The following is an 18,182-nucleotide window of genomic DNA, read 5'->3' as shown; positions in this document are numbered from 1 at the left end:
TATTTATTTTTTTTCTATTTCCCCCCCCAATTTTCTTCCCTAATCTAGTCGTGTCCAATTACCCTGATTGCGTCCTCTATACTGATTCGACCCTTCACCGCTGACTGAGGACGCCTCTCAACTGACATACGCCCCCTCCGACACGTACAGTCAGTACAGACTGCATTTTTCACCTGCACGAGTCGAGTTCATACACTGACAGGCACTGTGTACAGAGGGCCACACCCCCATCGGTATTATTCCTCAGCCCTGTGCAGGTGCCACCAGTTATGAGGACCTATGATCCGACTTTTTACCCTATGAACAACAGCCAATCGTTGTTCATGCAGCCGCCCAGTCGGAGAGGCAGAGCTGAGATTCGATACGATGTATTCAAAACCCCAACTCTGGTGAGCTAGCGTACTTTACCGCTGCGCCACCTGAGCGGCTAGATTTAAATTTTTAATTGGAACCTTAAAATAGAATTAAATATCAATAAACAGCTTTACATTGGTGCTACCGGCCAGTCAAGATGTGTCACTGCATTACACTCAGTAATTTTGTTCCGGGTCCTTTCTGTCTGGAGTTTGCATGTTCTCCCCATGTCCGCGTGGGTTTACTCCAGGTGCTCTGGTTTTCTCCCACAGTCCAAAGACATGCAAGTGAGGTGAATTGGAGATACAAAATTGTCCATGACTGTTTGATATAACCTTGTGTGAACTAATGAACCTTGTGTAATGAGTAACTACCGTTCCTGTCATGAATGTAACCAAAGTGTAAAACATGACGTTAAAATCCTAATAAACAAACAAACACCAAATTTGTGACCCTGATCAAAATACAAACAATCACTTGTATTAATTTATCTTTATTTACTGCTCTTATTTTTATCCCTTTTGTTCCTGGTAAAACATTTACAGTCTGATTACACACAGTCGTACAGGTTCAGTAAACTGGAGTGGCGATACTGCCACTGATAATTACACTCCAAATATCCACCATCACATCTTCAATGCTTAAGGGTTATTTTACCCTTTAAAAAGTGGTCCATTTTCTGATTGGTACCACACAAACCCAGAACAAGGCAGAATTGTGCGACCAAACAGTGAGCGTTTCTTTAACCACCACGGGGTTATAAAGCAGCGCAGGACAGAGTTCATTTTTTGGGATTTAAGAAACGATCCTGAGTGGCAAGAACAAGAAACAACACGAAGAAACTGCATAATTCTTTTTAAACCTACAAAATTAAACTTCATGTCCAGTTTAATTATCTTTAACCCACTGCATGCGTGATGTAAAGCACTTTAGATCATCTCCACATGTCAAGGATCAAAAACCTCCATAAAACTGATACGTCATTATTTGCACTGCAGTTAAAAGAATACATGAAGAACTAATAGACTTAACGTCACATATGATGGCTTACAATATTGTTTTACCCATAATGCATTAGTCCTTTGTGGTCCAAGAAATCTCAAAGAAGTATTTAACGATTGGTCCAGAAACATCTAAAGTCCACCCAGAAACAAACCGAAAATGATGGTTTGTAAACAATAATGTAACAGTAATGTGCTCCTCATGTTCCTCTAAGGAAAGTGTCAGTCTGGATTGTTCTACCTGCTGGTGGATTTGTAGGAGACGTGAGGGTTCAGATCATTTCCGGATGGTTCTACCTGCTGAAGGTCCTATTTGCTGATGGAGTTGTAAGAGACATGAGCAGTTGGATCCAGAGGCTTGGTATCAGACACTTGTTCGACTGGTTCCTCCTCAGTTTCCTCCTTCTCATCACAGCTGGGCATCTGGAAAAACGCTGTCCAGCCCAGAACATCAGACAGTTTGTGGAAGGAACGCAGGATCAAGTACATCGCCGTCAATCCCAAAAACAGGTACACTAAAAAACAGATGGAAGGTATAAACAGAACATCAGGAACCATCAGGAACCTTGCTGCTACATTTGGATACTGACATCTATTTACACTAAATGGCAAAAGGTATGTAGACACCTGAGCAAATAAATTTGAAGTGCATCTGTGGGAATTTGTGCACATTCAGTCCAAAGAGCATTTGTGCTGGACAAGAAGGCACCTCGGTTCCTAAACCTCATACCAAATGTGGTGTTGAGGACAGGGCTCAGTGCAGGCCAATGGAGTTCCTCTACACCAAACTCATCAAATCATCTTTATGGATCTTTCTTTACATGTTGGAACAGGATAGGGCCTTCCCCAAACTGTTGCCACAGTTGAAAGCATACACTGAACAGTCATAACATTAAAACCACCTCCTTGTTTCTACACTCACTGTCCATTTTATCAGCTCCACTTACCATATAGGAGCACTTTGTAGTTCTACAATCACTGACTGTAGTCCATCTGTTTCTTTACATACTTTTTTAACCTGCTTTCACCCTGTTCTTCAATGGTCAGGACCCCCACAGGACCACCACAGAGCAGGTATTATTTAGGTGGTGGATCATTCTCAGCACTGCAGTGACACTGACATGGTGGTGGTGTGTTAGTGTGTGTTGTGCTGGTATGAGTGGATCAGACACCGCAGCGCTGCTGGAGTTTTTAAATACCGTGTCCACTCACTGTCCACTCTATAAGACTCTCCTACTTAGTTGGTCCACCTTGTAGATGTAAAGTCAGAGACAATCACTCATCTACTGCTGCTGTTTGTTGGTCATTTTCTAGACCTTCATCAGTGGTCACAGGACGCTGCCCAGAGGGCACTGTTGGCTGGATATTTTTGGTTGGTGGACGATTCTCAGTCCAGCAGGGACAGTGAGGTGTTTAAAAACTCCATCAGCGCTGCTGTGTCTGATCCACTCATACCAGCACAACACACACTAACACACCACCACCATGTCAGTGTCACTGCAGTGCTGAGAATGATCCACCACCTAAATAATACCTGCTCTGTGGTGGTCCTGTGGGGGTCCTGACCATTGAAGAACAGCATGAAAGCAGGCTCACAAAGCATGCAGAGAAACAGATGGACTACAGTCAGTAATTGTAGAACTACAAAGTGCTTCTATATGGTAAGTGGAGCTGATAAAATGGACAGTGAGTGTAGAAACAAGGAGGTGGTTTTAATGTTATGGCTGATCAGTGTAATTTTTGTTAGATCTGTTGCAGTGTTGCTGCAACATAAATTCAGTAATTTAGGAGGAATGTCATCACACAAAAAGTTGTCAAATGTCTACATATAGCAAAGCTGGTGAGGTGACAGAGGAGGTGATGAGCTAAGAGGAGGTGGTGGTGGTGAGAGGAGAGGAGGTGAGAAAAGAACCTGGTCAGGACCTAGAATGTGGTGTAACATACAAATACAGTTTGAAGACCAAAACAAAACAGATTAAAACCTGATTAGAATCTCAGGCTCTGTGATCATTGATACAAAAAATAATGCAACATTTTCATTTGATATAAATTAAGAGATTAATTATGACTGTTGTCTGTGAATATGAATTGCAGTCGTCAGAAAATCATCTTTGTAAGGCGTTCAGGAGCGCAGCGGTAAAACACTAGCAAACCAGAGCTGACATTTTGAACTCACAAATTTGAATCTCAGCCCCATTACTGATAGGCGACTATACGGACAATTGCACTAGTGGGAATACTGGAGGGGATTCCTCATAACTGATACAATTATGACCTCTGCTGGCTGATCAATAGCACCTGCACTGAGGCGGGGAATAATGGAGATCAGTGTGTGACTCTCTGAGCACGATACAGATCTCCGTACAAACCAGCGTGCAAGGTGAAAAGAAGCAGTAGACGAAGCAAAATACAATCAGGTAATTTAACATGACTAGATTCTGAGGAAAAATTGGAAAAAATGCAAAGAAAAAAAAAAAAAATCATTTTATTATTAGACCTGAGTGTAGAGGTCATTCCTGGGATTTGGTGCCTTTTGGACCTTAAAGCTCTTTGACAATGAAACACTGTTTTAATTTGTTTTTCATGCTTTATTATAAAAAGGATGTGTTATACTTTTCCAACCTAATACTGGTCAAGCTAAATTACACATGAACCTCATATACACTGTGACGTCCACCCTGTTACGTATTAGGTTGTAACAGAGTGGACCATAACAGGGTGGACATTCTGACATAAAATTAGCCATTAGCTAGCAAGTGAGCAAACCATGCTAGCATAAAAGTGAATTCAGACAAAGAATTTTCAGCTTTTTAGTGTGATTATTTTTAAAATGATCAAATCGTATTGCTTTTTCTCATATATCCCATAACAGGGTGGACATGTTCTGGTTGACCATATAAGACTTTTAGGATACAATGTGGAAAAAACGACATTAAAATGAGGAGTTTAATAAGCCGCTCATCTTCCACAGTGGTTTTCCCTCCAAAAAGATCATGTGAGCTCCAGGAAATGATGTCAGTATGTAAAACAGCTCTTCATTTTAAGAGACAGTAGTAAGAAATAACAGGGTGGACGGCAACTTGAGGGACGTGTGAAAAAACCCTCATAATCAGCAATAAAATCAAACTCATAAAGAATCCAGGGTTTAGAGGGACTTATTCAAAACCTTTTAAACAGTATTGAAAGACTGAGATATTTTTTCATGATTAAACCTCATATATCATCACTAAATCAGAATGTACAGCACTGGGGACATGGGAAGACCTCTGGTATCTAAGAGATAAAAACAGTATGTATACAGTCATTTTATTTTTGGGGGGTAGAAAACATTGTGTTTAGTATTTGAAAGTGTTAAAATTATTTCAGTAAGATGTTTAGAAATTGTATTGTTTTAAATTTTATTTAATAAATATAATGATCAGTACTGGGGACACAAAAGGCACCGAATTGTAGGAATGACCCATAGACACTGTGCAGTTTTAATTGATTAAATGATCCATCTTTAAACTTTTTCTTTGGGATGTATGAAGTATCTGTTTATCAGTGACTGACCAGATGAGAACAAACATCCGGTTAGACAGAGTTCAGTGTCTAAATAATCACACTAAGGCAAATAGAACTAAGGGGTGGTTCATTATTTGTTCTTCTTTACTTGCACCACAGTTTGAATGTCAGTGTGTTTTGTGGCCTCAGTTTACATTCCTCAAATCTTCAAAAAAAAAAAAAAAAAAAAAAAAAAAAAAAGTACAGTACAGTACTCTGAACTAAAAAAAAAACCAATTACAGCCTCAAGTTCTTAAGATTTGTTTTAACAAAACACATCATTTTCCTGTTTATTCAAGTCTAAAAACATGCAGGTTTACTTACTTTAAACATCATAAAAAAATAAAGAAGTGAAAGTTAAACACCAATACATATTACAAACCCCATTTGGAAAATTTTGTTTGTTTGTTTTTTTATTAGGATTTTAACGTCATATTTTACACTTTTGGTTACATTTATGACAGGAACAGTAGTTACTTATTACACAAGATTCATCAGTTCACAAGGTTATATCAAACACAGTCATGGACAATTTTGTATCTCCAATTCACCTCACTTGCACGTCTTTGGACTGTGGGAGGAAACCGGAGCACCCGGAGGAAACCCACGGGGACACAGGGAGAACAACTCCACACAGAACGGACCCGGACCGCCCCACCTGGGGATCGAACCCAGGACCTTCTTGCTGTGAGGCGACAGTGCTACCCACTTAGCCACTGTGCCGCTCGGGACATTTTGTAATATGTGGTAAGAATAACAATCAGTGATTTGCTGATTCTCTTGAATCTTTTGTCACTGATAAAAGTAGAAGAAAAGAAATAATGTAGAATTCGATGCCTGTAACACACTGCAAAAAAAGTTGGGACAGAGGCGTGTTTAACACTGTGTTTTATCACCTTTTCTATTAATGAGATTTTTAATAGTGTGGGGACATTGGAGTTTTGCAACTGAAATTGTTTCTCCATTCTTGCTCAATACGAGACTGCAGTTGCTTAACACTTTGTGGTCACTGGTGTCTGATTCTCTTTTTCATGACACACCATACAGGAGACAGATATGGACTACAGGCAGGCCAGTCAAGCACACACACTCTGCCTCTATAAAGCTGCAAAATGAGGCCTGGCATCGCCTTGCTGAAATAATCATGGACTTCTTGGGAAAAGGCAGCATGTGTCTAAAATCCCAGTATACGCTTCCATGTCAATGGTAACTTCACCCATGCCATGGACATTGATGCACCCCATACATGTCTGGTGTTGGCTTTTGCATTTTCCACTGATAACAGTCTGGATGGTCTGTTTCAACTTTGGCACAGAGCTGTTTTTCTTGACAAGCTGAAACTTGGACTCATCTGACCACAGAACACGTTTCTACTGTATTTCAGTCAGTCTGAAATGAGCTCAGGTCCAGATGTACAGCTTTCTCTTTGTGTAATATAATTTTCAGGTTGCGTTTCTGAAATCACAGCAATGCATCGGGAGTGAAAAGCTGTGATCAGAGAAGAAGGAACCAAATCCAACAGTTGATTCAAAGACCTTCAAGAGAACAGAATCAAAACTATTTGGGAAATGTTTACTCTTAAGACTATACTTGTTTCCTTTGTGTGTTAGGGTGGCATGGTGGCTCAGTGGGCAGCACTGTCGCCTCACAGCAAGAAGGGCCTTCGATCCCCAGGTGGGCCGGTCCGGGTCCTTTCTGTGTGGAGTTTTTTATGTTCTCCCCTTGTCTGCGTGAGTTTTCTCTGGGAGCTCCGGTTTCCTCTCACAGTCTAAAGACATGCAAATTAATTGAATTCTAGATACAAAATTGTCCAGGACTGTGTTCGATATAAACTTGTGAACTGATGAATCTTGTTTAACCAGTGACTACCGTTTCTGTCATGAATGTAACCAAAGTGTAAAACAGAAATCATAATAAATAAATGAAAAATAAGCTTTGTGTGTTTATTGCATTGGGGGTTGATCTGTTCCAGCAGCATTCATAGACAAATATTTTAAAGGTTTCCCCAGACCCTAAATCTTGGTAAGAGAGCAGCTGGTGGCCTCCTGAGACACTGGTGCAACTGATTAGAGACTTGGTGTTATTTCTCACAGAGAAGGTCTAAGCTTATCTTCAAGGTGTCAATTGAAAAGAGAAAGAACAAAGCACCACTTCAACACTGATCATCATCAGCAGCAGTGGCAGGCAGGTCTACAGTGAGAGATTCACAGATTTCACATTCAGCTTCAGAACTGAACTTAACTGAATCTATTTAAGTACAGTGAGAAACAGGAACTCTAATAGTAGGCAGTAATGACATGTTTGCATTACGAGTTGTTTTATTGACATCGGACTGTGTGGTTTAAGTGAGTTTAATGGTTTTACGTTAAACATTATAGAAACAGTCATGAGTGAAAACGTTGCGCTGTGCTCCTCTCACATTAGTCTAAATATTAAAGTGTTATGTTCTGCAAAATCAGCGGAGGCTTGTGTATAATTTACAATTTATAACCAAAACTATGTGGGCATTTGTTCTGGGAAGGCCCTTTCCTGTTTCAGCATGACTGCGCCTCTATGTTTGGTGTAGAGAAACTCCAGTGGTCTGAACTAGGGATGCACCGATCTGATATTAAGATCGGATATCGGTGCCGATATTACCAAAATGAGATGGATCGGATATCGGGTAATTAGGCCGATCCATGGGCCGATATGCTGCCTCAGTAGAGAGGATTCTAATAAGTCAATATTATTCGAACGCGCTACTTAGACAGCGCTTCCATCGGGTTTCACGTTTAGCATCTTGCCATTAAAACCAATGGATTGAGGTAGCACAGCATGCTAACGTCAATATAACACCTCCCTTCAGGTACCGATAACGGTTACATTTCCTGACAAGCCCGAACTTGCAAATAAAAACACTCGGTACAAGTTTATACAGGTTAAAAATCAGTAATATTTTATTTACGTTTGATAATAACTCCATTCGTTTGTCCGCACCATCAGCCATGTTTATTTTTCTGTGAGAGAAAGAGAGAAGATTTGGAACAGCCTCCTTCTCGGGAGCGCGCACAGGATGACGTAAAATGCGTCTATGTAGAGCGCGCACTAGCTTTTCGAACACACCCTTTATGTTGAATTGCACTAGATGTTTGCTTGTTTACAGTGTTTGATTACTGATTGTATTGTACCAAGGTATTCGTTTATTCTCAGGTTCTTCTTCCGCTGCTAGATTTTGAATTACTGTTTACACTACATATTTAAAAAATAAGATTAATTACTGTTTGTGTAACTACTTCAGTTTCAGCTGATACATTTAATTTATTTAAAAATATTTTAAGAAGTTTGCCTTTTTTATTTTAAATTTGAATGCTGTGCCAATGTCCTGCACAATTGTTTATTATTTTATTGACAAATAAATAGCAGTTCAGTACATTTATATCTGTGTTAATTATATTTTGTTTCGCAAACTAAGTAATGTTTAAGTCGATCCTGATGCCTTAAGTCTTTCCCACATGATAAAGTATACGGTTTATTAATTCAACAATGGTATCGGATCGGTATCGGGTATCGACCGATATGCAAAGTATATGTATCGGATCGGTATCGGAACTGAAAAAGTTGGATCGGTGCATCCCTAGTCTGAACAAAGTCCTGATCGTAACCACACTGAACACACTGGGATGAATTAGAATGCTGCTTGCAACCCAGACCTTCTAATTCTTCTAAATATCAGTGCCTGACCTCTCACATGCTCTTTTGACTTAAATGGCATAAACACACTCCAAAATCTTGTGGAATGCTTACCCCAAAGAGTGGAGCTGTAAAAGTGGGTTTGAAATTGGATGAGCTGAGCTGATGGTCAGATGCCCAAATACTTTTGGGCCAAGATTGATGGCAAAGTCTGATCCCCAGTTACAGTGAGTTTGGTTGCAGTTGTTGCTGTTAACCTGTTTTTAAGTTTAGAGGTACAATTATTTTAAAGGGGGCTGATACACCAGTCAGCCATAACATTTAAACCACCTCCTTGTTTCTACACTCACTGTCCATGTTATCAGCTCCACTTACCATATAGAAGCACTTTGTAGTTCTACAATTACTGACTGTAGTCCATCTGTTTCTCTGCATGCTTTGTTGGCCCCCTTTTATGATGTTCTTTAAATGGTCAGGACCACCACAGAGCAGTTATTATTTAGGTGGTGGATCATTCTCAGCACTGCAGTGACACTGACATGGTGGTGGTGTGTTAGTGTGTGTTGTGCTGGTATGAGTGGATAAGACACATCGATGCTGCTGGACTGAGAATAGTCCACCAACCAAAAATATATCCAGCCAACAGCGACCCGTGGGCTGCATCCTGTGACCACTGATGGAGGTCTTGAAGATGACCGACTCAAACAGCAGCAATAGATGAGCGATCGTCTCTGACTTTACATCTACAAGGTGGACCAACTAGGTAGGAGTGTCTAATAGAGTGGACAGTGAGTGGACACTATTTAAAAACTGTGTCTGATCCACTCATACCAGCACAACACACACTAACACACCACCACCATGTCAGTGTTACTGCAGTGCTGAGAATGATCCACCACCTAAATAATACCTGCTCTGTGGTGGTCCTGTGGGGGTCCTGACCATTGAAGACCAGGGTGAAAGCAGGCTAAAAATGTATGTAGAAAAATAGATGGACTACAGTCAGTAATTGTAGAACTACAAAGTGTTTCTATATGGTAAGTGGAGCTGATAAAATGGACAGTGAGTGTGGAAACAAGGAGGTGGTTTTAATGTTAAACAGTTACAGCTCATTCAGAACGCTGCTGCTAGAGTTTTAACTAAGATGAAGAGAACTGAGCACATCACTCCAGTTCTAAAATCTCTACACTGGCTTCCAGTTAGTTACAGAATAGAATTTAAAGTGCTGCTACTGGTCTATAAATCACTGAATGGGTTCGGCCCAGAATACATCTCAGAAATGTTTAGAGAATATAAACCCAGTAGATCTCTTAGATCCATGGACTCAGGTCAGCTAGTTGAGCCCAGAGTCCAAACTAAACATGGTGAAGCAGCATTTAGCTGTTGGGCTGCATATAACTGGAACAGACTGCCAGGAGATATTAGATGTTCCTCAAATGTAGAAATGTTTAAATCCAGGTTAAAAACATTTCTTTTTTCTTGTGCCTATGATTGAGCTCGAAATTTTTGCCATTACCCTCATTTTACCATATTTCTTTTAGTTTTTCATGCTCTTCTAAATTGTAGTGTATATTTTACTATATTTTCTTTTAGTTTTCATGTTCTTAATTTTTTATCTCTCTTGTTTTAATTTCATATTCCCTAAATTGTAGGTTATACTTTACAATATTTTCTTTAAATTTTTCATGTCCTTAATTTTTTTTATCTCTCTTGTTTGAATTTCATGTTCTCTTAATTGTAACTAAATGTTTGCAAGAAGTCTTTCTGAGGTTTTAGATCTCAGGAATGTTTTAATGCTTTTAATAAATTTTTTTTTTTCCTTATGTAAAGCACTTTGAATTGCCACTGTGTATGAAAGGTGCTATACAAATAAACTTGCCTTGCCTTGCCTTATGGCTGATCGGTGTATATGTGTTGCACAACCTTTAACCTTATCAGGAATGAACGTTTAAAACTCCAGCTGAGTATAAATGAGTTAAAGCCATTAAGCTCCACCGGTTCCACCTGTTCCTCTGAGCTTTTCTGGGCTGTCATCCAGTTTTACAGTGTATGAACAATCACATTCTTCATGGATCTTAATCCTCTCGTTTTCATAATACATCATCAGATCTTCAGCCCTGAGCACCAGGATCATGAGGATCAGCAGCTTTAGTGTTTACAACATTCACCACATCATTTATTCTCATGCCTTCCTCTTCTAGCTTTCACCATCACTCCTGCACTTACTTCACTATATCATCACTATATGGCCAAAAGTTTGTAGACACTACATCCAGATGATTGCGTTCAGGTGTTTCCAACTTTGTGTTAACAGTTTGGGGAAGGCCTTTTTTGTGTTTTAACTCGACTGAGCCCCTGTGCACAAAGCCACATCAATAATGACATGGTTTGATTTGACAAGATTGGTGTGGAGGAACTGACCTCAGCCCTACTGGACACCTTAGGAACTTGTGGTGCACACTGCAAACCAGGTCTTTCTGTCCAACATCAGTGCCTGACCTTACAAGTTCTCGTTAGACAAATAGGCATCAAGTTCCAGGTTTTTCAGCCTCCGTGGTTTTAAAATGACAGGCTCATGGTCAGACATCCACATATTTTTGGCCACATCAAGCATATACAATGAAGAACGGTCAATCCACCTACTGCACAATTTGGGAGGTTAGATGAATGCTGGGGTAACACACATGTAAATGCAGAAAACATGTCTAACTCAAACCGTAACCAAAAGTGGGAACCCAGGCTCTCAAGACCATGGTGCACAAAACTCTTATCACAGATGGAAAGAAATGAATGACTGATGGCTGAATCTCGCTCTCTTACCCGTAACGGAGATCTTGTAGAGGGGTTTGAGTTTCTGGTTGGGCTGCTCTCCTGGTACAAAGTCTCCTAAGCCGATGGTGCAGAGGGAGATGAAGCAGAAATAAAAAGCCTCCAGAAATGACCAGGATTCCTCTAAGATGCTGAAAACCCCAGCAGGAAGCAGGAAGAAGAAGACGACGACCAGCAGGAACAGGAGGATGAAGTGCAGTGTGCTGGCTTTGTGATGATGCCAACCGAACCGCCGGCGCCAAAACGCCACCGGACGAAGGGTAAGCGGCACCATGAGGCGCTGTACACAAGCCATCAGGACCAGCATGGTGAACGGAACGCCGAATACTGCGTAGACGATGGAGAAAGCTTTTCCTGCGTTAGATAGAGGAGCCGTGTTTCCATAACCTGAGAACAGAAGAAAAAAAAAACTTATTTAGAAACATTTGTCTCTGTCTGTCTGTCTTCAGTCTGTCCAACTGCCAATCTGTCCAACTGCCAATCTGTCCGTCCATCCATCCATCTCCTCATCTGTGCATCTTCGCGTCTGTCCATCCCCCTGTTCATCCATCTGTCTTTTTTTTTGTCTCTTGGTCCCTGTCTGTCTCCCTTTCCAAAAATATTCCCGTCTTACCATCTCCCCGTCTCCCTCTGTCCAACTTCCCATCTGTCCAGCTTCCCATCTCCCTGTCTGTCCATCTGTCTTCAGTCTGTCCAGCTCCTTGTTTGTCTTCCTCTCTGTCCATCTGACTTTCTTCAGTCTGTCCATCTCTTTATCTGCCCCCCTCTCTGACAGTCTCTATATCTGTCCATCTTCCAGTCTGTCCAGCTCCCAGTCTCACTGTCTGTCCAGCTCCCCATCTCCCTCTGTCCAACTTCCCACCTGTCCAGCTCCCCATCTCCCTGTCTGTCCATCTGACCTTCTTCAGTCTGTCCATCTCCTAATCTTCCCCCCTTTCTGACAGTCTCCATATCTGTCAATCTTCTTGTCTGTCAATTACCCAGTCTCCCTGTCTGTCCAGCTCCCAGTCTCCGTCTGTCCATCTGTCTTTCTTCTGTCTGTCCAGCTGTCCATCTTCCAGTCTGTCCAGCTCCCAGTCTCTGTCTGTCCAGCTGTCCATCTTCCTGTCTGTCCATCTCACAGTCCCCCTGTCTGTCCAGCTGTCCATCTTCCTGTCTGTTTAGCTCCCAGTCTCCCTGTCTGTCCATCTGTATTTCTTCTGTCTGTCAATCTGTCTTTTTCTTTTTGTCCAGCTGTCCATCTCCCTGTCTGTCCAGTCATCATTCCCCAGCCATTATATTATCCCTCTGTCTGGCCACTCATCCATCTTAGTCTTTTTATCCATTCGTCTCCCTGTCTGCCCATCCGTCTGTGAGTCTTTCTGTCTGTCCCTCTGAGAGACTTATTGTCCCTGCATCTGTAAATCTTCTTGTTTGTCCTTATCCACATCATTTCATCTCTTCCTGTCTGTCCATTAATCTTCCTATCTGTTAGTCTCTAAATCTCTACTGTCCATTTATCTCCGTCTCTCTTTCAGTCCATGTCCTTGTTTGTCCTGCTGTCTTACAAACTCTATGTCCATTCATCTGAACTCCACACAAAAATACAACTCAAAAAAGCGGAGAAATCAGATTACATTCTACGGATTTGTGTTCTTTTACACTGTTATTCATCAAAATGTGGTTTGAATAAGTAAGATGGTTATGTTTTAATGGTTTTAAACATGAATAAAGAGCTGTAAAGTTACATTTATAAATCGACTATTTTTGTTTTTAGCTGCATATTCCTCATCACTCATTCTGCTTGTGTTTGTTGGTGGATTTTACTGAAAACTCTCATCAGTATTAATCAGTATAAACACAGAAACTCAAAAGAAATCAGATGTTGGTTGAAAAAAACTGAGCAGCACATAAACCATCATAATGTAAAAACCACATTCAGTTTAGTTTCACTCTCAGTACATTTTTATGGGGTTTTTGGTTGGAGTTTGAGTAAATGAAAATAAAACCATAATGGCAGTGATGGTGTTATTGAATGATCTACTTCCTCTTTCTCTCTCTGTAGCTACTGTAATAAACATGTTCACGTCGGTATGGAGGATGAAGGAAATCTTTCTGCTCTTTGGCTGATCAGAATTTCCTCTTTTTCAGGAACAAAGCTGATACTGTGTTCTGTTTCACGGCCGCCCGGAGTTTACCAGGACCGAAAATAAACGTTCTGAAAAAAACACATGTGGATAATGTGTGAGAAACAGCAGCACTGGTACGACCCAGCTCATGGGTTCCAGTCTCGATGTTCACTACTCATGAAAAAAACTTGAAAGATAAATTTCTTCCCACCTTAAATGTACCTACAAGATTTTTTAATTCTTTGACTTTTAGTCCTGCTGCTCTAAAACAGCTGAGTGATCACATGTAAATATAACACATTTTTATAAACCCAGTATGGGAGCTGGTGTGGCTCAATGCCAAGAGCCAAGCAGCTGATAATGGCAGTGCCTGAGCTCCAGGGGTTTATAAACCCAGTAATTGTCCATAAATGAACCAAAAAAACCCAAATGCGACCTGAATAAGAGTGAAAAACAACTAGACTAAGCATCTTGTTGCCCAAACTTGTATTAAAGACCATAACGTTAGGACGACAAATGCTTTTATGGCAGTTTTGGGGTTTCAGTGATTTGTTAATGATAATGTTTGATGTGACTAAAGGTTCAGAACAGTTGATCCCTTATTAACAATTTCATATGTTTATTGTGGGTTTTCTAAAACTCAGTGTCACTTAACACTGTGTGTTGTTACATGATTATGATTGACTACAGTTGTAGCCATCTGGGCCAGATGTAGCCTAGTGGTTAAGGTACTGGACCAGTGATCATTGGGTCGCTGGTTCAAGCCCCACCACTTCCAGGTTGCTGCTGTTGGGTCCTTGAGCAAGGCCCTTAATCCTCAATTGCTCAGACTGTATACTGTAAGTGTAATGTACAGGGGTTGGACAAAATAACTGAAACACCTGTCATTTTAGTGTGGGAGGTTTCATGGCTAAATTGGACCAGTCTGGTGGCCAATCTTCATTAATTGCACATTGCACCAGTAAGAGCAGAGTGTGAAGGTTCAATTAGCAGGGTAAGAGCACAGTTTTGCTCAAAATATTGCAATGCACACAACATTATGGGTGACATACCAGAGTTCAAAAGAGGACAAATTGTTGGTGCACGTCTTGCTGGCGCATCTGTGACCAAGACAGCAAGTCTTTGTGATGTATCAAGAGCCACGGTATCCAGGGTAATGTCAGCATACCACCAAGAAGGACAAACCACATCCAACAGGATTAACTGTGGACGCAAGAGGAAGCTGTCTGAAAGGGATGTTCGGGTGCTAACCCGGATTGTATCCAAAAAACATAAAACCACGGCTGCCCAAATCACGGCAGAATTAAATGTGCACCTCAACTCTCCTGTTTCCACCAGAACTGTCCGTCGGGAGCTCCACAGGGTCAATATACACGGCCGGGCTGCTATAGCCAAACCTTTGGTCACTCGTGCCGATGCCAAACATCGGTTTCAATGGTGCAAGGAGCGCAAATCTTGGGCTGTGGACAATGTGCAACATGTATTGTTCTCTGATGAGTCCACCTTTACTGTTTTCCCCACATCCGGGAGAGTTACGGTGTGGAGAAGCCCCAAAGAAGCGTACCACCCAGACTGTTGCATGCCCAGAGTGAAGCATGGGGGTGGATCAGTGATGGTTTGGGCTGCCATATCATGGCATTCCCTTGGCCCAATACTTGTGCTAGATGGGCGCGTCACTGCCAAGGACTACCGAACCATTCTGGAGGACCATGTGCATCCAATGGTTCAAACATTGTATCCTGAAGGCGGTGCCGTGTATCAGGATGACAATGCACCAATACACACAGCAAGACTGGTGAAAGATTGGTTTGATGAACATGAAAGTGAAGTTGAACATCTCCCATGGCCTGCACAGTCACCAGATCTAAATATTATTGAGCCACTTTGGGGTGTTTTGGAGAAGCGAGTCAGGAAACGTTTTCCTCCACCAGCATCACGTAGTGACCTGGCCACTATTCTGCAAGAAGAATGGCTTAAAATCCCTCTGACCACTGTGCAGGACTTGTATATGTCATTTCCAAGACGAATTGACGCTGTATTGGCCGCAAAAGGAGGCCCTACACCATACTAATAAATTATTGTGGTCTAAAACCAGGTGTTTCAGTTATTTTGTCCAACCCCTGTAAGTCCGTTTTGGATAAATTTACATATAAATAGGGCTACTAGTCTTTTGTTTAGTCACAAGAAGAAAGCTCTGGAGATCAGATAGAAACATCCCTTCCATTGGAGTAAAAATGTACCTGTATGTGTACACAGCTAAAGAATGCTGCAGAAACATGTCGGGTGTGAACCACCTTCAACTCTGGTCGTACTTCAAAGACGTTTCTTCAAAGAATGAGGAAATACATTGTTCACTCTGACAGCCTGCTGGCTGAAAATCCTTTCAATGATGAACAATGTCAGAAAAAAGGTCTGAGCAGGCACGTCCAAAGTCTGACCAGTAGACAAATATGGCCCGCGGACTGCCATTGGTTTCACTCTGTTAATAAATGTATAGAAGACCACAGTACTTAAAAACGTTCCACTATCCTACAGTGAACTACTATGCCTAACATTGGATAAACCTATTTAAATCAACGCATATCTGATCATCAAACTGATGCACCGCTCCAGGTCTAGGGATAGAAAAACTACTGCACCATTCTGAACCAATACGCAAAGAATGATTTACCCAGATTCATCAATGATGGTAAACTGGGTGTTCAAACAGAGATCAGACTCACCAGTCAGTGGTGGTGTGCAAAGTGTTGGGAGAAAACATAGAGATCAGACTCTCAGTTGAAGATGAGAACAACACAGATGAGAACAAGATTCACCAATGTTGGCAGCATTTTATAGGTCAGAGATCTAAAATCTGACTCTTATTCAAAGTGACAACATATTGTCTAAGCAATTGAGGGTTAAGGGCCTTGCTCAAGGGCCCGGCAGTGGCAACCTGGCAGTGGTAGGGCTTGAACCAGCAATCTTTCGATTACAAGTCCACTTCCTTAAACCACTAGGATACAGCTGCCCTATCCTATGTCTCACTGTGGTAAACAAGGATTGAAAGAGGAACTATGAACTCACCAAAAGTGATGAGCAGTTTTTTTGGGGAGGAACAAGATTAAACCCAGCTCATACTCAGCAAAGATGGTGAGCAGGATGTTAGAAGAAGAGAGATCAGATTTCAGAGATGATGGAAGTCAGGTTTTAAGGAGTGATCTGACTTACCGATGGTGGTGAGCAGAGCGTTGGAGAAGAACAGAGAAGATGCCAAGTCCCAGTTTGAGTCTTCAGTGGAGTTATCCAGTAGAGACATCCCGTACTTGTTGGCAATAATGAAAGTATTAATTAACTGTTCCAGCGTGCTGGTGTTCAGGCAGCTTAAGTTCCCCAAGAGTTCCTGCTTGAAGAGCTTCAGCTCGGCCAGAACTTTCTCCTCCACTGGCTTCTCTAGTGCCGAAAACACGGCCGCTCCGAGGAGCAAGTAAACCACATACCCGCACAGTAGCACCAGCAGTATCACACACGACCTGTAACCACTGTTCCCACTGGCCATGCTTACAACACACACTCAAACACTTCAAATGAACATCCGACCTGAGCTTTGTTCTTCTGCTTTATACACAAACACACTCACGTCCTGCTGTGAAACTCTGCTCTAGGGTTGCCAGATAAGATCAAATCCTACTCATATAATTTCGTATGCAAACAAATCAACTCTCTATCACTAACGAAACCAAGTGATTATGAAATTAATACGTAAAAAGTGAACCTATAGCTCTTATCATATGATAAACACAAGCATCAATGTAACTAAGTAACATTAATTAACAGTTTTATTCGGTGAATCAAACGAATCGTATTCGATTCACTTCAACTCGTAGTCTGAAAGAATCGAATGAGTAAAATGACTCCTAATGCCACTTCTGAGAGGATCAGGTTTTCAGCAGCGAAGGAGGAACTGGATATGTCCTAACACAACTCGTGTGTTTGTTTGTTTATTAGGATTTTAACGTCATGTTTTACACTTTGGTTACATTCATGACAGGAACGGTAGTCACTCATTACACAAGGTTATATCAAACACAGTCATGGACAATTTAATGTCTCCAATTCACCTCGCTTGCATGTCTTTGGACTGTGGGAGGAAACCGGAGCACCCGGAGGAAACATGCAAACTCCACACAGAAAGGACCCGGACCGTCCCACCTGGGGATCAAACCCAGGACCTTCTTGCTGTGAGGCGACAGTGCTACCCACTTAGCCACCGTGACGCCCCAACTCCTGTGAAGTTAAATGTCTTAAATGTACAAATAATTGGTTCACAAAAGCCTGATTGGTGAGGAGTTGATCTGGTTTGTATTATTTACTACTTCTTTCAAAAACCCAGATTTGTATGTTGGGCATGAAACAACATTGTGCAATTTCCTGCTCGCAGTTCTTTGAGAAGGCCCATAGGGACAATAGGATAACATACCAAACTCCACACAAACCGTGATCAGAAGTGGGGTTTGAACCCGAGAGCCTAGGATACAAACAACAATCATACAAGACAAGACATTTTATGCAAGTCTTAGGATTCAAGTGATTTCGGCAAATCAGCTGTTCTTTTTATGAGACTGGCTTTCATAAGTTTACTTTATTAATAAACAAGTCGTAGTCTAGTGGTTAAGGTGCTGGACTGGTAATCAGAAGG

General features: G+C 41.4%; 1 protein-coding gene across 1 annotated transcript; it reads right to left on the bottom strand.

Moving 5' to 3' along the window:
• Positions 1-831: 831 nt before the first annotated feature.
• On the bottom strand, positions 832-17,089 carry kcnk6 (potassium channel, subfamily K, member 6). The gene is made up of 3 exons (XM_063004469.1): positions 16,715-17,089; positions 11,388-11,783; positions 832-1,870 (listed from the first exon to the last, which is right to left on the bottom strand). The coding sequence occupies exons 1-3, from the start codon at positions 17,040-17,042 to the stop codon at positions 1,665-1,667; spliced, it is 930 nt and encodes a 309-aa protein (XP_062860539.1). The 5' UTR covers positions 17,043-17,089; the 3' UTR covers positions 832-1,664.
• Between the last annotated feature and the right edge of the window lie 1,093 nt (positions 17,090-18,182).

This window comes from Trichomycterus rosablanca, chromosome 11, assembly GCF_030014385.1.
Source record: "Trichomycterus rosablanca isolate fTriRos1 chromosome 11, fTriRos1.hap1, whole genome shotgun sequence".
Classification (NCBI taxonomy): Eukaryota; Metazoa; Chordata; class Actinopteri; order Siluriformes; family Trichomycteridae; genus Trichomycterus; species Trichomycterus rosablanca.
This window is presented reverse-complemented; position numbering and strand designations above follow the sequence as displayed.